The sequence below is a fragment of the Chelonia mydas genome, chromosome 1 (genome assembly GCF_015237465.2).
Source record: "Chelonia mydas isolate rCheMyd1 chromosome 1, rCheMyd1.pri.v2, whole genome shotgun sequence".
NCBI lineage: Eukaryota > Metazoa > Chordata > Testudines > Cheloniidae > Chelonia > Chelonia mydas.
Genome location: NC_057849.1, coordinates 121,134,908 through 121,161,847, shown reverse-complemented (window position 1 = coordinate 121,161,847; position 26,940 = coordinate 121,134,908). Strand labels below are relative to the sequence as shown.

The 26,940-nt window shown below is 39.9% G+C and overlaps 2 protein-coding genes across 3 annotated transcripts in view; one reads left to right on the top strand and one right to left on the bottom strand.

The window, feature by feature from the left end:
* SLC9A7 (solute carrier family 9 member A7) overlaps positions 1–3,484 on the top strand; it is a 121,835-nt gene extending 118,351 nt beyond the window's left edge. For both annotated transcript variants that reach the window (XM_037898969.2, XM_037898962.2), the window contains one exon: positions 1,638–3,484. In XM_037898969.2, the coding sequence (XP_037754897.1) occupies positions 1,638–1,886 (249 nt within the window). In that variant the 3' untranslated portion in view covers positions 1,887–3,484. The remainder of the gene's footprint in view (positions 1–1,637) is intronic.
* Positions 3,485–5,699: 2,215 nt separating this feature from the next.
* Positions 5,700–26,940, bottom strand: part of CHST7 (carbohydrate sulfotransferase 7) — a 37,520-nt gene continuing 16,279 nt past the window's right edge. The window contains exon 3 of the mRNA XM_037898955.2: positions 5,700–10,956. The gene's annotated coding sequence lies outside the window, so the exon portion shown is untranslated. The remainder of the gene's footprint in view (positions 10,957–26,940) is intronic.

The following is a 26,940-nucleotide window of genomic DNA, read 5'->3' as shown; positions in this document are numbered from 1 at the left end:
TGCATTCCTGTGAAACCCCCCCCCTTGTTTCCAGCCTGTCTCGACTCCCGGTTTCTGTTCTTTGTCTGTTCCTAACTCCCTACCTCCTGGTGTTGATGCGAGCCTCCCATCCTGATAAGAAAGGCTACTGGTGCATTGCTTTAGGACCATGTTGTGTAGTTGAAGTAATGGTTTAGCACGGGGGATGCACTTAGCAGGGATAGGTGGTAGATAAGGGAAGGGTTTGTCTATTGGCTAAGGTTTCAGATGCAAAAGGGCAACATGCTTTGCCAAAAGGTATATAATCTCTGTATAACCTGCATTCGGGGTCCTCTCCTGATTAGCAGGGGGGCACCACGCTCGAGCGTAATAAACTTAGTATCTTTGGGAACTCTGCAGTTGTGGACTTTGTTCGTGTGCCTTAGCCTAGACTCGAACTGTGCGTGACCTATCAGGTATAATTCGCAGCAGTTCTTGTGCGTGTCCTATCAGGTATAATTCGCAGCAGTTTGTGTGCGTGACCTGTGAGGTATAATTTGTATCAATGATAATGACTGATTCCTGTGTAATGTTGAACAAGTCACTTCACATGTTCGCATTTGTAAAATGGGGATAGTAGTACTTACCTATCACATGTGTGTTGTGAAGCTTAATATTTGTAAGTGCTTTGTTATTGTTCATTTTCCTTGGTAATCTTGGCTTGCTGTTTTTCTTTAGACTTTATACCCCACTTCATAATTTAGCGTATTGGCTAATAAAAAATTAGCCTAGATTTTTAGACTCTTGTACTATTAGCTTTCTTTCATAATTCTATTTTGCAGTGACTCTTCAGTGCTAAGAACCAACCATATTTGCTCCAGGACTCAGGTTTTTAAACTTCAAAAACCCTACATTTATAGCAGTAGCTTTACAGGGAACAGTAAGGTGATGTTTAACCACTTGGTTTAAAGTTTTAGCTTTTACTTACTTAGGCTAGACTTTCAGAATTTAGTAGTTCAGGTTTTTCTAATATATCTTGGCTGTTAACCAGAGGTGAAAGTAAGCCAGTACGGCATACCGGCAAGAGCCGGTGCACCGTACTGGGGCAGCCCGGCTTCCCCAGGGGGCAACTTAAAGGGCCTAGGGCTCCCAGCAGTGGCTGGAGCCCCAGGCCCTTTAAATTGCCTCCGGAGCCCCGCTGCTGGAGCCCTGGCGTAGCAGCTGCGGGGCTCCAGCGGCTATTTAAAGGGCCCAGGGTTCCCCTGCTTCTACGGCCCCGGCCCTTTAAATAGCTGCCAGAGCCCCACCGCTTCCCCAGGGCTCTGGTGGCTAATTAAAGGGCCGGGGCAGTAGAAGCAGGGGAGCCCCGGGCCCTTTAAATAGCCCCCAGAGCCCCAGGCTGCTGCTGCTACCCCAGTGGGGGAGGAGGGCACACCTACCTTACAAGATGGTCTGGGGCTGGCTCTGACCCCCTCAGCCCTGCCCCCTTCTGTGCTAGGCCCCGCCTCTTTCGGGGGCCAGAGCTGGCCCCAGCGTATTGGTAAGTCACTCCACTTACTTTCACCCCTGCTGTTAACTCTTATGTATTGACTGGTAAGTGTGGATCCCTTCGTTCAGCTATTTTCAGACAATGAAAAGAGAATATTAACCAAGTGTTATTGGATGCTCTTTTGTTTCAGAATCAGGAGCAGCTTCGAGAGGAGGATTCAGATTTTATTCTGAATGATGGTGACCTCACTCTGACATATGGTGATACAACAATAACTGCTAATGGCTCTTCTGGCTCCCGCACTGCTACCACTAGCCTCGATGGCAGGAAAACAAAAAGTAGTTCAGAGGAGGCATTGGAACATGAGCTGGGAACGGGAGACCATGAAGTTACAAGCAGGGGCACCCGACTAGTATTTCCTTTGGAAGACAATGCATGACTACTGCCTCAGTAAAAATACAGCTGTCGCCCTGTGGATGGATCAAGGAAGACTGCAGGCCCCAGCGTCACTTGAGGTGGGAATGTTGCTTACTGAATTGAACTAACCTGTCTGTCTATAAGTGGTTTTACTAAAGTCTGAAGACACCAACCTTGACACACACCCCACCCCCACCCCCCCACGATGCTGACAGTGAGTTTTTAAATGTCTAAACTAGAGAAATGGGAAAATTGGTCAGTCTCTTCTCACAAAACTACTGAATCTAAGTAGATTAGCATGCTGCAATTCTCTCTTGTTCCATTGCAGCACCTTTCTGAGAAGAGGTATGTGAAAATGTTACCCAGCAGAACCAAGCTAATTCAGGCTGGGTGGAGTTCTAGTTTGGCTTGGGAATAAGGGAGGGGAAACCCAAACAAAAGTCTGTTTATTCTGAGACTTTAAGGAATGGGTGCATGTCTGATTTTCAGCAGGTCCAGTGTTCAATTGCTCTCCAGAAAACTTGAAACTATGTATAAAGGGGAACAGTATGTACTAGGAGTACAGGTGCATGAATGCAACACTTTTCTGGGATTTGTTACTGAACGACAAACTGCATTGAATTACTTCAGAAACAAGGGAAAACAGCACAACTTCCTCATTGGCAACATATAGTAGGGACAGTTTAGAATAATTCAATATTTAAATAGGGAGGCAGTGAATGCTGTTTAGCCCCTTAGCTTTGGGCAACATGAGTATTACTATTCGCATATCTTCTAGCACATCACAAGAGAAAACTTCTTAGTGTCCAAGACTGAAATGATTGACTCAAGCCCTTATCTAGGCTCTGTGATTTTAAAAAAACCACTTGTTCTCTCATTAGGTTATTAAAAATCAGATGAAGGAAGCTGGAACCCTATTTTTTTGATGGAGATAGAGCAGATAGTGATATTACTTGCAGTGAAACTAGAAAACAGTATTGAACAGAATATGGAACCTTGTGGTTTCATACTGAGATGGGAAGTATCCCTGGAATCTGCTTCGATTGCCTGTTAGGTGGGATGGTTTAAACTGCAAATGTTTTTACTTAAAAAGGGGAAGACAAAACTATAAATCTAACCATTTGTGGTTATTACATCTGAAGAAAGGTGTTTCTATTCATTCTCTTTTGTAGAGTACATGTGGACTTTCAGCGAGGCACTGCACAATATATAAACTGTGCAAGTGGCATACAAACTATAGTCCCATCTGAAATGTGAAAAGGGAAAAATGTCTTTGCCTAGTACTTGGCCCATTTTCATGTAGACTTGCTTTAACTTATTGCTTAAGGCTTTTTAATTCCCAGCTCAGTAGCTATTAGGGACCTCTGGTGTATTAAAGCAAATAATTGAAATCTATTACCTCCTAAACAGAAGCTCAGCTACTGAAAGCATGCTTTAAAATGGTGTAAAGTTATACTTTCATGTCTCAAAAGGGTTTAGAAAATGTTATTTTTTTTAAACTGGCATTTTGTGGCCTACTATTAAAATGTAATGTAATATCAGTTTGCTAAAGTGCATTTTTTTTTTAACTTGCCACTTCAGTTTGTTTGCTTCCCATAAAATTATGTATGAATAAAAATCCATTCTGTTTTTTCCTTAAGTGACCGGTTCAACTAAACAACAGGCTAACTTTAAAATTACAAGTTCCAACTGCACAGCAGCTCTTAAATTGTCTAGTTTGGTTTATTTTAACTACAGTGATCTACCTCCTACTCCTTCCCTCTTGAAGACAAATTATTGATCTGAAAGAATCAAATTAATGACTATGCATCATGGGGCAAGACAGTAAGATTTCTAAAGCTAGACCTGCCACTTCTGTGGCAGAATTGGAAAGGTTATACAGTCCATCTGTTCCCTTCTTGAGTAGTTCAGAGATGAAAAGTTCAAGCATCCTGCTGAGAGCACTTCAAGCAACAGACCACGTAAACAGTCTGGCACTCTGCTCCCATGATTAGAATGGATAGCATTGTGTGTGAGCACTCACTATCTTTGCTATTCCAGGACTTGCTTCTTAAATACTACCGTGGGGGAAACTGCTTGTTCTGGAGTGATGAAAATGATGAAGTTTACGCTTGATAACTTTAACTCTTTAGAGCCTGCTGCATTATTCTTCTGGAGTGATAAATCCTAATAATGTCAGACATTTCCATTTGTAAAAACTTAAATCATTAGCCAACCTCAGAATGATGCGAACCGCTTTTCAGATTTTAGAGAGCAGAACCTGTCCAAATCAAATGGACTTGCCCATCTCTGGAGTCAGGCAAACCTTTATATGCAATTCAAGACAGGCTAAAAGCTGTCAGACTATTACAGACAGGGTGGGTGCAGTAATATCTTTTGTTGAACCAACCTCAACAAACTTGCCTCTCTCACCAACAGAAAAGTTGGTCCAATAAAGGATATTACCTCACCCACCTTGTCTCTAATATCCAGGAACCTACAAGGCTACAACAACACGGCATACAAGAAAAAACTATAGTGGCTCAAAGCATTTCAAAAATACTATAATGAAGTGCCAGAGACCGAGACTTTTTCAAAATTACTATTTTCTACTGCAAGACTTGCTCCAAGTTTTAGCACCATCCTGTACCAGAATGCTTCCAATAGCAGAGTTAAGACTGAGCATACTTAAAATGGAGTTAAATCTGAAATGCTAAACCTAAAAGAGGGGCCTAGTACCTTTCCTCTTAGTGTTTCATTCCTTAGCCCTTAACTTTAAAAACTAATGTAAAAAGTCATCTTGCAGCAAAGTTGTCTAGTACAGACAAAAAGAAAAGGAGTACTTGTGGCACCTTAGAGACTAACAAATTTATTTGAGCATAAGCTTTTGTGAGCTTATGCTCAAATAAATTTGTTAGTCTCTACGGTGCCACAAGTACTCCTTTTCTTTTTGCGAATACAGACTAACACGGCTGCTACTCTGAAACCTAGTACAGACAGTTGTCTGAATGTCAGACTGAGGGATAACTTAATTATGCACCCTTAAAAGGAAAGGGTCTTTAATTAAAAGTTATACTTTAAAATAGTGGTTCTCAATCGGGGGTACATTTACCCCAGGGGGTATGCAGAGATCTTCCAGGGATACATCAACTCTTCTAGATATTTGCCTAGTTTAGAACAGGCTACATAAAAAGCACTAGCGAAATCAGTACAAACTAAAATTTCATACAGAAAATGACTTCTCTATATAATATACACTAAAATGTAAGTGCAATATTTATATTCCAATTGATTTAAATATGGTAAAAATGAGAAAGTAAGCAATTAAGTGTGCTGAGACACTTGTATTTTTATGTTTGATTTTGTAAGCAAGTAGTTTAAGTGAGGTGAAACTTCAGGGGATGCAACACAAATCAACTTCCTGAAAGGGGTACAGTAGTCTGAAAGGGTTGAGAGCCACTGCTTTAAAGCAATGAAATGAACATGGTTCTTTCACTTCCAGTTTTGACTTCAACCTTTCTTCCCAATTTGGACTTCAGAATGAATCAAAGCTAAATAAACTAACAGCACCAACCACTTATTACTATGGAACTCATTAACCATTACAGAAAATTACCCTTTAATAGGATTTCTTTACTTAAAAACTCACAAGAAACCTTTAATCTTTAGCATGACATGTTTTACATTTTCAGCTGGTGCTCAGATTCTTCTCATTTGTAGTTCATGTGCTCTTTCAATTTACCTTGTACTGAAATTTTGCTCTAAATGTGAAAATCCTTTTCATGGAACAGTGTGATGAATTTTAACTTCATACCAGTACTGAAGCTGGGTTGTTAGGCTAGAGCTGGACTTAGACATACAAACAGATGTAGTAACAAAACTATGGAAAGTTACTGAAATTCCTTTTTTTTTTTTCCTCTCAAACTTGCTCTGAGTCTCTGAATGGAAATCATAGTTTAAGACTGATGAGCAATAAGGCAACCCCATACGTTAGTATCTTAGTTAGATCAGAGTGAAATTTAAGAGAGGGTCTTCCTGCTAACAGGTGTAGTTGCTGAGTTAGACAGCCTACAGACTGTAAGATCACTTCATTGTCTGATACCTGTATCAAGGATGTGCCTGACAGCTGCCTGTGCATCATGCCTTCATAGCAGTAGCATAATGTTAAGATATTAGTGTCAATTCAATATTTGAACTATGGCTTACCCAAAGTCCATGTACCTGTGGTTCAGGGAATAGGCTATGGAATTTGCTTAAAAACTGAGTTTACTGACTAAAAGTGCTTCACCTCTCTAGCCATTAAAACACAATTATTTTTAGTACTTTGAGTCAGCATGAGCTTTGTCCCAAATGAGATAGACAAAGTTAAGACTATAATCGTCTCTAACACTCCACAGAAGCTAACATACCAATTGTGTTGGGAAAACTGTTTTGCAGCTACTTAACGTCCCATATAAAAATCTTTAACATTCACTCAAATGTGGAAAAGCCATTGTAGTAAATTACCCAGTCCTAGTACCTGAACAGTCTACGACCCTAGCTAAACCTTGCTTGGTGTGCTCATGTGTCCGCTGAAAAATTATGGTAGTGCTTTCAGTGGGGTCATGTGGAAGGATGTAAAAAAAATAAATCTCAAACTTCTGCTTTTAATATGACTATGCTTGTTTCTTTGCCCTTATGCTAGTAGATGTGAAACTAATTTGTTGTGACAGTCCTGTACAAAAAAACCAACAACTTTACTACCTCTCTTGCACAACTACCTCTTAGGCTTATCTACGTCACTTACCAGTGGAATTTATACATGTGGATTACATGCAAACAAAATCTGTTAAGATTACTAAAGTTGCAAGGACAAGCTCTTGTGATAAGAAATACTACAATTAAGGTTCCTGTGACCTTAATTTGACCCTCTTGTGTGTATGCATGGCTAGTTTAATTATCACTTTTTTTTCCCTACAGGACCTCTGCCTCATTCAGTGCACTCAATATTGTATTTTATCTCCCTTGTACAGTGTGTGGCCCTATGTCTGATTTAGTGCACACTATCAAACCTGGCTCTGAGGACAAAAAAAATTATTTCCTCATGGGCTTTTCTATGGCACCTATTGCTAGAATACAAGTGAGTCACAAAAACTCTGAGCACAATAGATATTAACCCAGTTTCACAGATAGTGGATACTTAATCTCAATCTTTGCTCAGTTCCAATTGTGGGGGCCTAACTTGACACCTATAACCTGTCAGAGTACTTTGTATTATATTAGCACTTTAGTTGTTCAAAGCACAGCTCTCATTGATTGACTTCAAATGCAGCTGAGTGCTTCCTCCTGCATGTTGCCTGGGTACCAGCAGAGGGGGTCACAAAATACAGGAAAGACACATTCCCCCAGTTCCAGCGCCTAACCTAGAACAGGCAGGAGCATCCGTTGCAAGGAAATATCTGCCTTTGCCATGTAGTGTGAGGGAGCATGCTTTGGGAGGATGGCCCAGGCAGAGCCTGGTCATCAACACTAGGGGCTGAGAGAGGCTCAAACATGCTAAGCAAGGAGAGAATCTTTAGATTTTTTTAGCAGCTAAAATGTAAGTATGAGCATGTGCTAACTGCCATTTTTGAAAGGTGTATATATAACTTGGCCACCTTTGGACAAACTTTCATAAGGATGGCAAAAGGCCCAGCCTCTGCCCAATTTAAAGTCCTTGCTCCACTGGATGGGAGCTCTAACTTTTTCAAAGAGGTCACTGGAATTTTGAACAGTGAAAAATGTATTTTTCCCCCTAACTTCATTCTCTAAAACAGCTGAACCATCTTGGTGAAATGTTCCAAAAAGATTTCAAGCTGAGGTAGATATCCAGCATGAAACATTTTAGCCTACATGCTTACTGTTTGGCAAAGGATCGCAATTGAAAACAGTCTTATAATGGGAAGTGCTGGGTAACCTTAACAGGTGCTGTTACCAGCTCTACCTATAATAACCACAGGGCCCAGTTCTGTAAGCTTACACATGCACATAGCCCCATTGAAATGAGTGGGGCTCTTTGTAAGTGAGGGTTTGAAGGACTTGGGGGAGGGATACCTCAGTGGTTTAAGCATTGGCCTGCTCAACCCAGGGTTGTGAGTTCAATCCTTGAGGGGGCTATTTAGGGATTGGGGCAAAAATTGGGGATTGGTCCTGCTTTGAGCAGGGGGCTGGACTATCCAACCCTGACATTCTATGATTCTTCTACATAATTTCAGTTTAACAAAACCTACAATCTTTCTTCACACACTAATGATCAGAGAAGTGGTTATTCACTTAAATTCATTATCTTTGCCTTCAGAGAAAGGTTCAGTGTTGCCTTTTGGAACTTGTGTTTTGAAGTTATAACTCACCACTAATAACTTGCTCCAACTCCATTTTGGCAGAGTCCCTGCTTCTGCACATGAGTGAGAATGGAATTTAAGTGCTTAAATAAAAAAAAAGCACAAGAAGTTAAGCTTGTAAGATAAGAAAAAGGCCTGTCAGAGTGAAATCTGTATTCAATGAGTCATCTAGTAGCCATTTACTTTCTCAAAATATTCAGTTTACAGGCCAGAGAGGCTCAGTGGGATGTGAGTAGTGGGAGTAATACCCTTCATGTATATAGCCTAAAGTCCCAGAGAACAGAGAGAAGAGGGTGGGAAGGGGAATCCAAGGAAGCCAATATCACATCTTAGAAAGATCCAGTTCAAACTTCAGGGAGTGAAGCAGACCAGAACAGCTCAGTAACAAGAGCACGATTCTCATATATCCAGTGTGCATTGTAGGGCCAGAGGACATTAGAAAGAGGATTTGTTCTTCTATTTGAAAATACTGTTTTAGTAAGACAGGTTTGCAGTATAATGTAGCTTAATATCCTTCCACTGTATTGTAAGTTTTAAGCTTGTGGAAGAAAGTTTAAGATTCCATCTGATACAAATCCAAATGCCTCTAAAGTGGGTTTTTTATGCCATTTTGTAAAATAAGATTAGAAAAAATAAGCTTACATACCAAAAGACGGAAAATTTGAAGGAACTGGTAAATTACAAAGCCAGAGAAATGGCTTAGAGATGCAGTTTTAATATAGAAATACTGCTGGAAAAAGTCATGCTGAGCTTAAAACTGAGGTCCTAAATTCAGCAGAATTCCCATTGAACTTTAGTGCATTTTTTTGCCAGAGGAAGGACTGCAGGCTTCAATACACAGTAAGGGTACAACATGAGGAATTTACTTGCAGTAACCACTCTTCTCCTTCCGCCACTTGATGTAAGAAATAAAACAGAAAAAATTCAAACTTCAGCAATGGCTCCCATGTACATGTCAGGGTTAGGACAGTGGCTTTAATTACACTGCAGATTGTTTCTGAAGAGTTCAAAGAACAGCTGCCCAAAGCTACACAAACCGAACTCTTAAAGAAATCAGTATTTACTATGGAATGACTTCTGAATTGCTAATCTTAGTCTGGTGAGTGTGCATCAATTTACAGAATCTTTCAAAACACTGTGGCACCCCCCCAAGGATGGCCACATTTTAATGCATGCCACCATGCTGTTTCCTCTGCAAGTTACTCTATTTGATCTACTAAGTAATCTATACTGATGTCACTGGGCACTGACATTTGTTACAACCAAAATCATGATTGAGTGTGGCTCCTGTCCACAAGCATCTAGGCACAAAAGGATGGGTCCATGGTGTGCTGTCAGGGTAATCCTTTTTAAAATTTCTTGTCTATTAACCACCATTTAAGATTTTAAAAGGCTACTGGTAAGTTACTGTTCTCTGTTAGAAGCTCAGCTAGAGTGACTGAAGCCTAGTCTGCACTTTGCTGATATAGCTGTACAGGGTCAGTGACTGAAATAAGCTATAACAGCAAAAGCACTTATGCCAATACAACTGTCTATACTAAGGCATTTGCAGGCATGGAAATGTCACAAAAAGTCCACAGCCTTAACAGGCACTGCTATGAGGGTAAACATTTGTAATATAGACCTGGCCTGCTTGTCCAAACTGAGAGAAATACAAATGTCCATTTCAGATTTGCATTCCATAACAAAGCTGCAATGAAAGGATTTCCAGCAGCACAGGGAAGGGCTAATTCAGCAGCTTTCCGTGGGAATTCTAGTCTATTAGTCCTAGCTTTTTTGTAAGACAAGCTCTTTGTAAGACAAATCTGGAGCCAAATTAAACCTCAGATCGCACTGAATAAATGCCCCATAGCCTTAACATTCTTTTAAAAGGTTTATACAGTACACTAACAATGAGCACTGTGAAATCCCAGCTCTCAGCACCAAAGTGTTATTTAAGGTATGAGTTATAGGCAAACTTGAAGTGGATTTTAGCTTGGCATTTCAGTAAGAGCTTAACACAAGGGTCAGAACCTCAGCTATGCCAACTGACACCAGTTATCAGCCCTGAACTTTTTTCCCTCCTAAACAAACAGAGGTTTGTGCATTTTCTTGTAAGAGTATGGTGCGATGTGACTGTGCTTTCTGTGGATTCGGTCACAATGCAGTAGAAATGGAAGCAGCACTTCAACTGTTTTTCCCCCCCCCAAGGGAGAGTTTGTATAATCAAATTCACAACTTACTATATAATTTACTGTATTCAGAACTCTAAAAACACAGTCCTGGTATTAAGATAAAATTCCCCGTTACAGGGTGGGGAAGCAGAGCACTTAAAAAAAACTTCACCATTTAGATCTGTGAAAGTTGTGCTACGAATCTGGAGTGTACAATACTACGCTTACAAATACTGAGTTTTTGCAATGGTAGATGATTTGTCCAAGTACTGTCAGTAACTTTAAAAATGTAAGTCTCCTTGTTGCCAGAAAAAGCACCTACAACTGACCACAGACTGGCAGCTTCAAACTGTAAAATAAACCACTCCATATTGGAGGTTCATAGTTGTCCATATTGCACTGTCATATCCTTACTGGAAATGAAGTCATTGTTTCCACCTGTTTTAGATGATTAAAATTTGTTCTGCTATGCAAAACTGTACAGTTGTTAGCATTAACTGAAGTTCTGAAAGGATGTGGAATGTAATCTCTTCAGGGATGAATTTTTCTTCACAGTCCTTGGCTGTACAGTAACGCATCCTTCCAATGTCTGCAATTCAAGCTATGGGAGGGGGGAAAAAGTAATACTGCATTAGAACATTGTTTTTGCTATTATCAGCTTTCAGTATTCTCAAAATAGAAGGCATGTTAAGAGAACAGTGTGATCTTTTTTTAAGCTAGGAATTTTAAGCTTGTAGCTCATAAGCTCAGTATTGTAATTACACTAAGTAGCAAACTATAAAATTTTAAATGGGGATGGCTGAAGAGAAGAAATCAAGTTACAATAAAATAATGTGAAAGCTAATAGTATGCTCTGAACAAAAGTAAAAAAATTATTGTTGCTGTGTGTATACTTATGTACTGTCAAACTTTTTTTTAACAGATGGATTTAGCGATATAATTAGTTTCAATAATAACCCAGGTGCTCAAATTAGCTTATTCATACATGCAAGACTGCAGCCACTCATCCCTGTTCAAAGATCTAACAATACAAGACCCTCAGTGGATCGGTAAGATATTATAACAAAATACAGACCAGGAGGAGTATGAACAAGTATGCCTATCATAAATGGACAAAATACACTTATGAATTTACTCGTACTTTAATCATTTACATTTATTAATTTGGAAACAGGCCTTGCACTCATTGTCAAATGACAAGTACTTTATAGATTGAATATACAGAGAACTGAATTTTGTCCTGTGATACAGAAACTATTACCTGACAGTGTTATGCAGCAGTGAGGGGAAAAACAATGGCATGTAAACATTCTATACGTGTAAACATTATAACCCTAATTTGATCACAAAACTTGTTCCTCCAGTCAATGACAAAGCAGTCTGTTCAGTAAATACCCTTCTCAATTTTGAACATAATCCAGCATGATATGTCTATCTTGTAAATGTGATTCCTTTTTAGTAATATTTCCTGGACATAGTAAATCAGGCCTCTCTCAAGTCATTCAGCTCCACTGAAAATAATAATACATCCTGCACTAATTTAATTCAATTTGCATATTCCCAACCCACTGAGTTTTTGCATTCCATGAGAACTTTACCAACACATTATCAAACCATAAATATGTCAAATTAGCATCACTACTTTAGCAGGGATATAGTATACTTCTCTGCGTACTTAGTATTGTTTAACAGAATTTACACTGCAAATGGCAGACAGACATACCTTTTCATGGACTATCAATTGAAGTATCTTAAAGGCACAGTCAAACACATATTAAGTCCGACTAGCATAATCATTACACAACTAAAATTCAAATGACTGCATACTTAAAGTTAGAGCTTCCTAGTCCCTTCCCCACTCTTCCAAAAACTCACTTATTTACCAAAGAAGAAGAGTACTTTAAAACTTAGCTTGAATAAAGTATATGACAGCAGGAACCCTTAGGTCACTGGAGGAATGCATCGTGTACTAACATTACCCCACATATAATGCAGTGGGTCTTTGGCACCATGAACTCTTATTTTTGTACTCCTATTATTCACTAAGTTTTATCAAACAGTTTGTTCTGATTCTCACTACATATGGATATTAACCCTTCAGCTGGGCTTTTGTTATAGATGTTCTCTTAAGGGGACACTTTACTTCCAGTGGAACATCATTTTCAAAACTAGGCAGCAGAGCTATTGTACACACCATCCCCTTTTTCTGCCATCAAACAGGATTTACTATTCCAGGCCATCCATGTTGCATTGCAGAGCCACTACTGTCATACATCACTTGGCTAGTCTCTGATGTAAAGCTCTGTAATAAAGTAGCTATACTCTGGAGGCTGATTTGCCTTTTCTACTCTTTCTGTTAATGAGCACTGTGGAAAAACTAGAGTCAGACACAAAAGCTGCTGCAGCAGCAGCCCTCAGGAAAGCTAAATACTAAATTGCTATGAATACTCCTTTGTAATAAGTGTCATTTTAGTCCAGTGCATATGAAGATACTCAACGAGCCTTGTGGTTTGTGACAGACAATATTATAGTAAGTAGAAACCTGTCACACTTTATTATATCCTACCTTTTGCAGTTCTTTTTAGTAAGCTTGCACAGTTAGTGTCAGACAAGCTCACAAGCACCATTTACAGGATTGACTAAAGTACTTCTAGGAGCTGCTCCAGAAACAGTTTGAAACTTACAATGCAAATTGGTCTTTTCAAATCAAAACTTACTTTTATTTGGTCATACATCTCATCCACTTTTACGCTATCAGAATGCATAAGGGATGGGGTTCTGGACAGCGTGGCTCAGGAATAAATGGTTTAGTTTTTCACTGAGGGCTTGCGATCTTTATGCTACATGAAGTAAATGGCAATAATGCTGCTACTGACTTCAGTGGTGTAGGATCAGGGCCTCATCACTCAGTGTCTTCCCCCTTCTGTAAGATGCCTCCAAATTTTGCCCAAATGAGGGCCATACTGACAACTTGGAAAGAGCTGACAGGTCCCAATGGCTTTCTATAAAATGAAGCAAGACTGCAGTCACCCTAATTGTTTAAACAGAGGTGTGATCCATTGAGACTACAAGTCTGAGCATGCCATGCTGCAGCTTCAAAGTAAAAATACTTCTTCCTGTGATTTGTAGTCTCAGCGCTGCCCCTAAAGAGGAGGGTAGCTCTGGGTCATACTGTAATCAAGCCATAGACTGTACTAGGTCTGCCCTGGCCTATGGATGAAGTTTTTGTGTGTGGGGTTTTAACTGCTGCATTCTGAAAGGAATGGCCTTAGAATCTTCATAACTGTAAAGATGTCCAAAGGAAGTAGCATCTGTGTGCTTGAAGTTGTTCACTTAAACATTTGCTATTTTAATCTTAAACTGGTTCAAAGAAATGTCAGTTTTTAGCCACAAGCAGTAACGCATGTACCCCTTTGGACAGTAACAGCAGCTAGTGTAGCTCTCCCACTGAGCTATCCATCCTTTTCATTGACGTCAGGCTTGCAGACAGAGAGGAAGGACAGGAGGAGTCTGAAAATGAGATCCCGCTATCTAAAATCACCACTCTCGAGATGAGAGCCTACCATGACAGAGCAAGGGTTTAGATAATTCTTGTGCTAGCAGGTTTTAGCTTTTTTTCTCCTTTTTTATTTTTTTGGGGGTGGGGGGTCAGGCGGAGAGGGCATAGAAGTAAAAGGTCTTGCAAGTTCTTATTCAGCTGGCAATACTTAATTTTACTTAGTCCAAATCTGTAGCTTAATGAAGATCATTAGAACTTGCAGAAGGTGTTCCACTCCAATAACATTGCAATGTATAATTGAATCCAGCCTGTTGGAAAATTGTCACCTTCTGTTACTTATACAAGTACCTTCCATCTAGGTCTAGAGAGAAAGAGAGAATCTATGCTTAGGAGATGCAAAAATTGACCACATCACTTAACATGGCCACTGTCAGAAGCTATATATAAGCCAGTAAATTGACTCTGTGCTTCACTTATTATTAAAGGCATTTGAGAACAAAGGATAATAAATAATAAAGGAACACGGTATGCCTTTTACGACAGAGGCATAAAAACTTTCTTCTCACAAGTTCTCTGTGGGAGACTGAAGACCAGTTTCAGAGGGCTCTCTTCCCCTCTTCAGACATTACATTTTCAGTACACCAATATCCTCTATTTAACTAATTCCAATTGGAGATGAATGCAAGTCATCCTGTGGACAGTGACAAAGAACCCAAGTGCACAGAATAGCTTTAGTGGAACCTAGCTGTAGAAATTCCATAGTCAGTCTTTCTCCCTGCCTCCAAAATAGAAAAAAATATTTTAGCAATAAAGTCCCAATATCCTTTTTAAAAACTTATGGGTTCCCCTGAAGACTGCTTATCAAATAGACTAGTTCTTGCTGCCAGAGAGGGCAGCATTTGTTTTGGATTGAGAATACAGTAGTCTCAATGAAGTATTTGTTAATCGAGTTCCGTAACCTTTTCCACTAAGTGTCTAGAACATTCTGGATAACTACTATTTTACCCCTTGCTGAATTAGATGGTCTTTTCTAAGAGAAAAAGGTGCTTGAAGTAACAAAATAACCAAGGTGTGTTCAGAGTCAGGCTTGAAGAGAGATTTTCCACACAACAAAGTCTTTATTATAAAACTTTAGATCTCATTATGATTTCTGTGTAGTGTGATCATTTGAAAATGTGAATTTTTTTTTTAAATATAAGGTTTGTGTTCTAGTTCGCTATTAACTTGAAGATTTAAATAAAACTGAATACAGACATTGATTCTACTGTTTTCATTTTAATATTGAAACAAGACAGTCTGCTGTGGAATGAGAAATTTAAAATTGCTTTGTTTCACAGAAATTTCATACTATAGTAGGTAAGAATTGAAGGGGAATGTATGCTCTGAATTCAATGAGTAGATATGCTAAACAAGGGCACAAAGTTGGAAAAAAGGTTACTGTTCTTGGCTATACACAAAGAGAGAGAGCTTGCTATTCTGTCAACTGAATACTTTAGAGGTCTTGTTTAAGTACAGAATTTTTTAAAAAGAAAAGGAGGACTTGTAAAGCACTAAGCAGAACCCACTGCAAATTTAAATAAGCTCTGCCCAAGTCATAGGACCCCTCCTCTCACAACTTTATCAGCTATATTGCAAGACCTGTCCTAACTTCATACTGAATGAGTAAGCCCCTTCATTTTCAGTTTAAACTGACTTTACTGAAAAAAAAGCCCAGGTTTTACAAAAGTATTATTCATTTTCCCCTGATTTTCACCCTACTTTTATATCAAATATATAAAAAATAACTTATTAGGGAAATGCAGTACATTGCAATAAGATATGTATTATGATAATACAATCATCTGTGTGTATATGTAAAGCTGCTTACAGAAGTAAGGCTATGTATTAATCTAGAAGATACACACAATAAACAGACATGCACGCAAGCTCTGAAGTGTGTGCACATCTGAATGTACTGATGAATCTCACGCCCACCACATAAACATTTCAAGCTGTTAGCAGTATAAGTTTAAATATCTGACACTATAATGGTAAGAAAACTAAAGTCTGTATCAGAATGTGTTTCAGGACATAAAGAAGTATTCAAACCTTTTAAAAAATAAAAACAGGAGAAAAGGATGAAGTTGAGTGTATGCCCTGCAAATGGTATGGCCCAATTATTAAATGTAAGTATTTATAGGCTAGTCATTCAAAGTCTACAACAGTAAACTGTTTATTCAAATGAAAAGTTTTATTTGGGGATTAGGGATATATTGTTTTCTTAAATTTAGAGGTGGCATTGTGTTTTGAATTCTGTTTTAGTTCTGCAGTAAATCACACTGAATTCCATTCATCAAAGTATTAATCTACTGAATACTTTCCCCCGTCCTTCCGTCCACCAAAATAAACCCTGATATTTACCCAGAAAAATTAATAGATTTTTCCACCAATTTTCACCTGTTTTGTTGTTGTAGTAATAAATTCCCAGGAAAAATTAAATAAAATAAAAACTGAAAACGAAGGGCCTTAAGAATGAGGGAGGAGGCCTTGTAGTTACTACACTGGCTCTTAGCCAAGATAGTCAGGGATTCAACCCCATGCTCTGGGTGTCCCTAAAACTGACTTCTAGAAGCTCGGACTGATCATTTTATAATTACCTTGTTCTGTTCATTCCCTCTGAAGCATCTGGCACTAGCCACTGTCCGAAGACAGGATACTGGGTTAGATGGACCGTTGGTCTGACCCAGTGTGGCCTTCGTTATGTTCTCGTTCACTATGCACCATCCACAGTGCATAAGGATTTGCTGAGTTACAGTGGTAACTCCACTGCTTTTAGTAGTTGTTCTGGGTTTATATTTGGAATTACAAACAGAATTGGACCAAGCATGAGGCAGGGATCCTGTCCAACTTTCACAAGGAATGAGGCAGGTGTGCTGCATTACAACAGTAATCTAGGATCATGTAATTCAAGTCCACACTGTAACACATACAAGGGAGAACAGCTGAAGTAGTGCATGTAACATCAGCTTTTCTATTTCCTGGCTTTCAAGTGCTTTACTTTGCAAAACTAACATTATCTTTCCATAGGGTTTAAGGAATACTTTCACTGCTATTTGCCTACACACCATAAGAAAGTCAATGCCATTTTCTTGACACTGTTGTGCTCTATGAATGAACGGTCAGTGGTTCTATGCTCCCACAGCTTCATGCAGAGAAGTCAGTGGTGGAAGCAAGTGCTCCTACAAAGGATGTGCAGAAACTCTGGGGCAGGCAGTAACCAGCCCTTACATATTTCAATGCACCATCATCAGTAAGAAATAACCAATAAGCAGTTGTCCAACATTTGTTGCACACTAATTTCATAGTGCTGCAATGGGTGCAGAAAATGAGGTTACTTGCTGCAGTGAAGTTATTTGCACAGAAAATACACAAATTCACTATATTTTCCGTACTCCTGTATTTAGCTCCACACACACATGCAGTGCAGCCCATGTCACTCAGAATACTGGGAGGTAGTTAAAGACAACACATATGCCAACCCCTGATTCAGCTAAATCTTTTTTTTTTTTTTACCCTAATACTCATGGTACACCTACACTTCGAGCTGGGGGAGAGAGTCCCATCTTGGGAAAGATACACACACACTAGCTCTGACTGAGCTAGTGTGCTAAAAATAAAGCATAGTCTCAGAGTGAGTGAGTGGCAGGAAGGGCTAGCCACCCCAATTACGTACCCCCTCCCCCACTATATTCAGCACATAACTCAGGGAGGCTAGTCCCACCGCTCACTCTGCCGTGGCTACACTGCTATTTTTAGCATGCTAGGATGATCAGAGCTAGCGTTTGTACATCTCCTCAAGCTTGGAATTATACCCCTAGCTTGAAGCATAGACAAAAGGCACCTCTCTTCCCTCAATGCCACCTTTTCTGCCAAATTTCTACTTTATACCACACCCTGCTCAGAACTAGGCTTCTTTTAGAATAAAATTACAAGTTTTTTCATGGGCAGAGCGACACTACAGCTGAACCATTTTTTGCTCCAGCTTTAAAAACAAATAAAATCATGCTTGCGCTCTGCACAAACATGAAAGGTGAACGTTTCAGGAAGCTTTAAACAACTGAGAAGGGGGGTTATTATGCACATGCCTAAGCAACTTCAGCTATTCATGGTAGCACTCCATCTATAATGCAGCTACCATACAAGGAAAGGTACAGGCTGTCTGTACCCTACAGTCTATACTGAAAACTTTTACCAGTATAGCTACGGAGGAGGTGTGATTTCCCCCCCGCAAATGTAATTGACATAACTATGCCAGCAAAAGCCCTAGTGTAGCAGTTACACCAGCAAAAAAGTCACTTAGCTGGTACAGCTTATTCAGTCTGGGGTGCAAGCATAGGACATATTGGCAAGAATTCTTTTGCCAGTATACGCCGTCTCTCCCCTATGAGAATTACAGCTGTACCAGCAAACACATTCTACTGTAGACAAAGCCTACATTAAAGCTTCTCTTGGGCAATGTTCAGATACTCAGAACTATTAACCTGCCTCATGATTCAGCCAAACTGGTGTAAAGATTCTATTCAAAGTAAATAGGTGGTAAAACACTAAGAGTTATTGTAAGTGGAATGCACATCAGACCCAAGTCCAGTCCTTACACAAGTAAAACTCCCTGAGATATACATTGGGAATTTTGCTTGAGGAAATTCAGAGTTAAGGTTAAACTTAAAAAGAAAAGGAGTACGTGTGGCACCTTAGAGACTAACCAATTTATTTGAGCATAAGCTTTCGTGAGCTACAGCTCACTTCATCGGATGAAATCCAAATGTGTTAACTATGCATTTTCATACCTGAAGGTACCCGAACAACCTTAACTCACACTGTGACACCATGGGGGAAGGGGGGAGGAGGAGATGGAATGAATGTCCTTATGTTGATTTGTCATCCCAGATTAAACTATTATATACTAAAGTATGGTTATTGCATAGTGTCACTACAGGCAGAGGTGATGGCATCTTAGCATGTTTAGATTTCTTTTTAAGTGTAACCTAAACCAAAAAGTTCTAGGGTGTTATAATGCTTGTTTTTGGAATAATTACAATATCTCTGTAATGTTTTTATATTTAAACTGTTATGTACTCAACCTTAACTGCAGTCAACTCCAGCTTACCTGGAAATTAAAATAGTATCTTCCACGGAAGAGCCATTAAGAACCCATGCATATGCTCGTTGAAAAGCTGTTTTAGGGCAGGATTGCTGCTTTTGCCAATGTCCAGAGTTCCAAGTGGCAGTACAAGATCAAACATTTGCATCCGTTAACCATACCCCTTAACTGAAAATGATTCTAGCTGCTTCATAATAAAATACTAAATAAGGATTCTTTACTCCCAACAAAGGCAGCCTGTACTCTGCGTGCTTGGGTCATTGTTTCCAACAGAAGAGATTACAAAATATGTTTTCTTTTATTGCAAGTTCAGCCCAGCTATTCAGAACCATGGGCTATTTGCCCATACCATTATGACATCCACAAAGCCATTCCTGGCCCAGTAAGTGGGCTGGGCTATGTTTCCAACAACATTCTGTCTCCAAATCCTTACTCATTCAAGAATGTTCCCACAACAGCCTCCAGGGCATCTGACTTCTAAAACCAGAACTCATGGTAGAATTTTTTAAGAGTTAGATACAGGCATGAGGGAACATGTTGGAATAACTCCAGGCAAACTCAATTTCAGTTTCAAAAGTAAGCCCAGCCTGTTGACAGTCTTAAAATGGCTTATTGGTAATTACATACTTTGTTTAGCCCCCAGTCAAGAGCGCTATATATTATGGAAAATAAAAAGCAGCCCAGGGTGTTACAGTACAAAAGTAACAGAGGCTTTGTGGCTTTACAGCTACTGAAGTAGATCTAGACCACAAGCAAAAGATTCAATCTACGGTGCCACTAATACAGACTGTGAATGGCATCATCGTTAGACTGACAATAATTAGAGCTTAAATTTTAAGCTCTTAGAGGAGAATTTTGACTAATGCAAGTATTACTTATATTTTAATCAAGAGGTTTATTGGAAGGCTTAACTTCAAATTAACAAGTTTATGATCCAAAATGTAACCTATGACTGAAGATTCCCTGCTTATTGTGAAATACAATAAGCATTTTGCAATTGTATTTGACCTGAAAGTAGTCCTAAGTCACTTGTGTCCATTTCGTATAAGTCTTCATCTTCATTAAAGACACAGAAACCTTTGTGTAGAGCCAGTGCTAGGCATAAACAGACTAAGCAATTGCTTAGAGCCCCGAGCAGCTCAACAAGCCCCCTATTCACTTTTTATTGTGTTATGAGGGGAAGGCCCCCAAAATATTCCTGCTTAGAGCCCCCAATGGGCTAGTACTGCCTCTCTCTTTGTGAAACAGTGAAAACCAACTTTAAGCAAACACCTCTTTTCAGAGACGAAATTGGCTCATACAAACCCTTAACATACTTATCTAGTTATCTGAGAAACTGACAGTTCTTATTTTAACTCAATAGCTCTCCCAGGCTTACGTTTCATGAAATACTATACTGTCATAGTAAGTGAATGAACGAAATAGAATTTAAAACTTTGTCAAAACAAGAAATGAAATATTTAACGAGACGTTGCTAAAATTAAGGCCTTTAATCAGAGGAGATGCTAATAGATTATTTTCCAGTTAAATCATAATACAATATTTCCCCCCAGAAGGACACACCTTACAGTTAGTTACTCCTGATCATATATTTCACATCAAATGTAGTTATATACTGTAACTAGTTCAGAATCAGCTTCTGAAAAGGAGCATTCACTCAGGTCATCCCCCTCAAAGCAGCAGCTGCATCAATTGGGGAGAGTGAAGGAAGAATCCCAACTCTTCTGCCAACATAATTTAGGCATCTTATTTATTTTTCAGAAATATACATACAATGCATTAAAAGAACATTTAAGGTTTCAAAATTAAGCACTCCAAAGTTAGGAAATGCCAGAAGTGAGGTTGCCTCTTGTAACATTAATGTGCTCCCCCTTGTGCATCTCTCTTTAATTAAAAAGGAAAGGAGGACTTGTGGCACCTTAGAGACTAACCAATTTATTTGAGCATCAGCTTTCGTGAGCTACAGCTTACTTCATTGGATGTAGCTCACGAAAGCTTATGCTCAAATAAATTGGTTAGTCTCTAAGGTGCCACAAGTCCTCCTTTTCTTTTTGCGAATACAGACTAATACTGCTGCTACTCTGAAACCTCTCTTTAATTACATGATCACATACCATTTTTCTCCCATAGGACACCTGCCTCTGTCAGTACACAGGATGGATAGTGCACTGTTAGTGAGTGGGTAGTAGTTCAATATTTTATTTTCTCCTTATCGTTGAATGTGTGGCTATCGGCCTTATTTACTACACACTACTCACACCCTGCTCTGAACACAGAATTATTAATTTTCTTGTGTGCTTTTCTATGACACTCAGCATTATAATATCCAAATGAATCACCCGCTTTATCAATCTGTCTTCACAAACCCCTGTGAGACGAGGGGCTGGTAATCATTCCCATTTTATAGATTGGGAGCAGATGCACCAAAACATTATCAAAAAGTATCTATTCCTTTTGGGTGCCCAATTTGAGATGACAAAGTGCAGATTTTCCAAAGTACTTACCATGATACAGTGCTTTATATACTCAAGCACAGCTCCCATTGATTTCAGCTGCACTGCTGAGTGCTCTGCATGTCTGCTAATCAGACCACAGTGTCAAGTTGGGCACCCAGAAAAGGAGTACCAGTTCATCAGTGACCACCTGTGAAAAGTTTAGTTCAAGTGATTTGCCAAGTATCACACAGTAACTCTGTGGCAGAGGCAGGAATAGAATTCAGTTCTCCAGGACAGCATTCAACTGCCTCAACCATGAGCCCATCCTTCCCTTTCTGCAATCCCCTACCTCATTTACTACACATCTTTCGACTTCTGCAAAAAATGAAGCAGGGGTACTACAGACAACAATCTCCTTCACCACACAACCCTGATTCATCTCCAGAGCAGGTCCAATCTGTGTACTGAATGACACAGGGGTCCCGTGGGGAAAAAAAACAACAACTAGCATCACGGAAAGGGGCTGAGTTAAGATTGCACAATCTTAATTCTGGCTTTTTCTAACTTTTGAGTGCTTGACTTTGCATAATGTTCTTTTAACATAATTTGTGTCTACTATTATACTATATATGCACATTTTGAAAAATAATTGATATCTTCTTATCAATTTACACATACCACCCCCCTCAAAAAAAGAAATAGACTGGAGCCTCTTCAGGCTTGTAACCAATAGCATTGTAAACAGTAAAAGCTGTACACAGTGTCACTAGGCATATTAACCTAGGTTTTAAAAAAAGCAAACTGAAAAAAAAGAGAAATTCCATCATGTGGCATCATATTGACACGCAGGTGGTTCATCAAGAGGACTGGAACTTTTATCTCCACCACAGAGACCCCTGCCACTTGAGCTAACAGAGTAACTGATAGCAGTGGTAGGTTATCATGTGTGGACTAGAACTAGAAGGGGGAGGACAGAAGTTTGCCAGTGGGTTTCATAGATATTTGCCGACAGCAGAGAAAGTAGGAGATTCAGGACTCAGGTTCCATTCTAGGCTCTGAAGGGGCCTATGTTCTAGTGGGCAGAAAAATCTGCTCGTTTCCCTCAAGACTAACCCCTTGTGCCCCACCACCTCCAACCTATCCCTGTCCCAGTCCTGTCTCTTCCGCACCCGACTCCATACCATTTTCCTTATCTACCCAATCACAGTCTCCACTTCTCAGGCTTCGATCTTGTCCCAGTCTACTTGCCCAGCCAGTCCTAGTCTCTGGCTCCAGGCTTACAGTCTGCATCCCAGTCTCTCACTCACCTCTGCCCCAACTACTTGTTTCAAATCTCTTGCCCTTCCAGTCTGAGTTCCCTGCTCCCCAGGCTCCTTGTCTAATCTCAGTGTCTCCGACACCATGCCTGGCTCCCTGTCCCAATTTCTTCACCCAGCCAATCTCAGCTCCCCCCACACTCCTAGACTGGAACATTTCAGCCCAAGTGGTTGAAGTTTGACAACGCTATAAGTAGCTGAAAACAGGGTATTTCTTATAAGGGGAAATGTCTGGCAACCTTAATAACATGTGCTGTTAACGCCATCTAGAATAAAATCATCTTCATTTCAGTCAAGCAATGCAAGATAAACCTGGCTGTGAAGGGTCAGCACCCAGTAAGATGGTAATGTAGGTCACTGTCACAGCTTAACACACCAGTACTGACAGCTAGAGTTTCTTGGCACTAAATACAAAGATAAACACGCTGTCAGTACTGAGAAGTTATTCTGTCTTTGGCCTTTTGCTGCAGCCAAGGCTGCCAGATGTATCCCTCTAAAACAGAAGTAGTGATGGATCTCCCGCTCATAAAGTGCATTACATTAGGAGGCTTTTGATTGATTAAAAAGGGCTATCAATTTAAACTGAACATTAAATGATCCAGGTCAAGGGAATCTCAAATCTCAAGAGCCAGGATTAACACAAGTAGGATCTTGAAAATTTCCTCTGTCAAATCAAACCTGTCACTGACGGTATTGTTCTTCCCATCTCCTTCTCTAAAATGGCAGCTCTCTTTCAAGTTTAATGCAAGTGGCAAACCAACATTTAATACAGCATGTGGCTCTATTCTGAAAAATGATTATGGGTACGTCTACACAGGGATAAAAGACCCGCAGCACAGCCATGGCGGTCAGCTGACTTGGGTTTGCAGGGCTAAAAACCATGTAGATGGTCACCTTCGAGTTTGAGCTCTGGGACCCTCCACCCTCTCAGGTCCCAGAGATTGGGCTCCAGCTAGAACATCTACACAGCAATTTTTCAACCTTGAGCCGTAACCCCAGAAGCCCAAGTCAGCTGATCCAGACCAGCCATGGGTTTTTTTAGGACACAACCTATTTCAAAATAGCACCTACTATACTTACTGTCCCTAACAGCCAGCTTTAGTGACAAGTTTTTAATTCTTTATATTCTTGTTAGGCTTACAAAACCAATGCATCTCAGAAAATATTCTGTTTATTTTTAGCATAATTTTTCCCCCTTCTGAAATATAGTTCCATTGCATCAAGTTTGCATAAGTGTCTGAGGGCACAGATTTGGCCTGCTGAAACTTTTAGTGTTGATATCTGAGAAAAGGAAAGAACTTAGTTTGATTCTGGGCCTTTCTTTGAACTTGCAGGGTTGACAGGGGGAAAAATAATCTTTAACTGTTCAGTGAACACATGCAATATGAAAACCATTAAGAAATGAGAAAGTCCACTGTCATTTAACCCTTCTCAGAGGAAATCAGTATCATAAATTTGTCCATCTTTGCATTTATCAGGAAAAATATAAAAATACTCCTGCACTATTAAGAGTTTCCTCTGTACTTGAAATACACCAGCATATTGCATGAATTTCTACAACTACCACCTGAATATTGATCTATGAAGTGCCAAACTAAAACAAAGTAAAACGAGGGGTAAATATTGCTGTCATTGGACTTTCATCATTTACACAAACGTGTATCAGTACAGCAAATCATACAGTACCCTAGATTGTCAGTTTAAATGTGCAGATACAGTAACTCCTCACTTAAAGTCGTCCAGGTTAACGTTGTTATGTTGCTGATCAATTAGGGAACATGCTCCTTTAAAGTTGTGCAATGCTCCACTCTTACGTTGTTTAGCTGCCTGCTTTCTCCACAGCTGGCAGTCTCCCTACGCCCACCCCTACACCCCAGCGCCTCCCGCCCGCCAGCAGACCCCACAGATCAGTGCCGTCCCCCTCCTCCCGCCCCCAGCAATCAGCTGACTTGCAGCGTTTAGAAAGGAGGGGAGTGAGGGGGAGCCTGCACACCAAGTCCTCGCTCCTCCCTCCAAAACGCCACAAGCCAGCTGATTGCTGCGGGGGCGGGGGGGGGGGAGAGCGAGGACTTGGCGGGCAGGCTCCCCCTGCCTCCCGAACGCAGCAATCAGCTGGCTTGCAGGGTTTTGGAGGCAGGAGGGAGGAGCGAGGACTTGGTGCACAAGCTCCCCCTGCCTCCCGAATGCGGCAAGCCAGCTGATTGCCCCAGGCAGGAGGGAGGAGCGAGGACTCAGCGCACCTCCCCGCCTCCTGCTCACGGCAATCAGCTGGCTTGCAGCATTTAGAAGGGAGGGGAAGGAGGGGGAGCCTGCGGGCCAAGTCCTCCCGCCTCCCTCCTCCCTCCAAAACACCGCAAGCCAGATGATTGCCATGGGCAGGAGGCGGAGGCGCGCAGAATCCTTTGGCAAAAAAAAAAAAAAAAATTTCCCTGGAACCTAACTCCCCCATTTACATTAATTCTTATGGGGAAATTGGATTTGCTTAACATCGTTTCACTTAAAGTCACATTTTTCAGGAACATAACTACAACATTAAGCGAGGAGTTACTGTATATTGATTGTGTCAATGCATATGAATCAGAGTCTAGATCTGAAGTCTCAGATTTGGAGTAAATAAGTATAAGGTAATATTTTACCAACAGTTATACTGCTTGAGTTCCTACATATCTGAAGACAACTGCATGACAGCTAATCATTAAAGCAGATGATACAAATTATCCTTTGAACATTTATCAGTTTTGTTCCTGTTTTCCCATGAAATTGTATATATAAGCTGTTAACTCATTACATATGATGTAATGCAAGTATGTTGTTCCAAATCTCAGCCTAAACTGCTAAAATCTCATGAATTTGGCACTGATCTCTCCCTTCTAAGCCTGTGGAGTTTAGATCAGCTATGAAAAGTGTTTATGGTGGCACCCCTCCATCTTAGTGATCAATTATACTTTTTGTTAAACCATACCATTCACTAGAATTGGGATTTTGCTTTTTTTTAAAAAATGAAAGTAAAATCTCTCCTATGAAGAGCTAAAATGGTGCAAAACAAAGTGTCTCAGCAGTAATTCTCAGCTGTTCTCAGAATGCAATTATCTATAGCTTCCCACCATCTCACTTTCAGCAAGATCCATTTCTACTTAATTCAAAAGTTCTCAAATACTAAAACTCTACAGCGCTAGTCCTGATTTAAGCTTTGTTCTTAATCCCCTAAATCAGAGTAGATAAATATCAATATTCTTTGTTAGCTGAAACCTATATTTTTGTGCTCCACACTCAATAGGTAAGTTTTCAGACTGAGCAGGGTATGTTGCAAACAGGTTGAAAGACACAATACATCTTCAAGGGAAAAATTCACATTAATTTGCTGTCAGCCTTAAATGCATCGATGATGAAGTTTTCAAAAGCACTTTAAGTGATTTAGGGCCCAGATTTTTAGAAGTATTTAGGGATTGCTTCACTGAGCATTGCAATGCCTAACTTATGAGTCTATGTCTCATTGGAAGTCAATGATACTAAGGGTCCTAAATGCCTATGTCGTTTTTGAAAATGAGAGTTCAGATCCTAACTCAGTTAGGCATTGCAACACTGAGTGGAGCAATGCCCAAATACCTTTAAAATCTAGTACACAAGTCTTACTGTCTTTGAATGTGACTTGTACTCTTAAGACGTAGATGCTTTTGAAAATCCCACTCTTAAGATTTTGACTCTACAGACTTTCTTTCAGTTATGTATATTGCCTAGTTGGGTTCAGGACATTTCTGTTTTTAATGTCAATTACTCTAGATGTGGAATGTTAATAGCTCATGTAGTTATACTGCAGAAATCTTGCAGGACAGACTTTCACAGTTGAGGGGAAAAAAAACTACAAAAAGAATACATAAATACTCAGATAAAGTGTAAGGACAGGAAAATACATTTAAACTGATCACTAATAAAATAAGGAGCAGTGGTGTTAATGAACAAATTCAGCTGAGGATGTAGAAAGGATTTCAATATTGAGGACAAGTCAGACACTTGACAAATTTATCTTTGCCAAACTCAATAGATATTTGAGTGAAAATTAAACAGTTTCTGAAAGATATCTATTTTTCTATTGGATGCAACAGGTTAAGCTGGATCACTAGGCAGATTATGCTTCAGTTTTAGTCAGAGTGACTTTAGAGAATGTGAAATTTTATGTTTTCATTCACAACAGTAG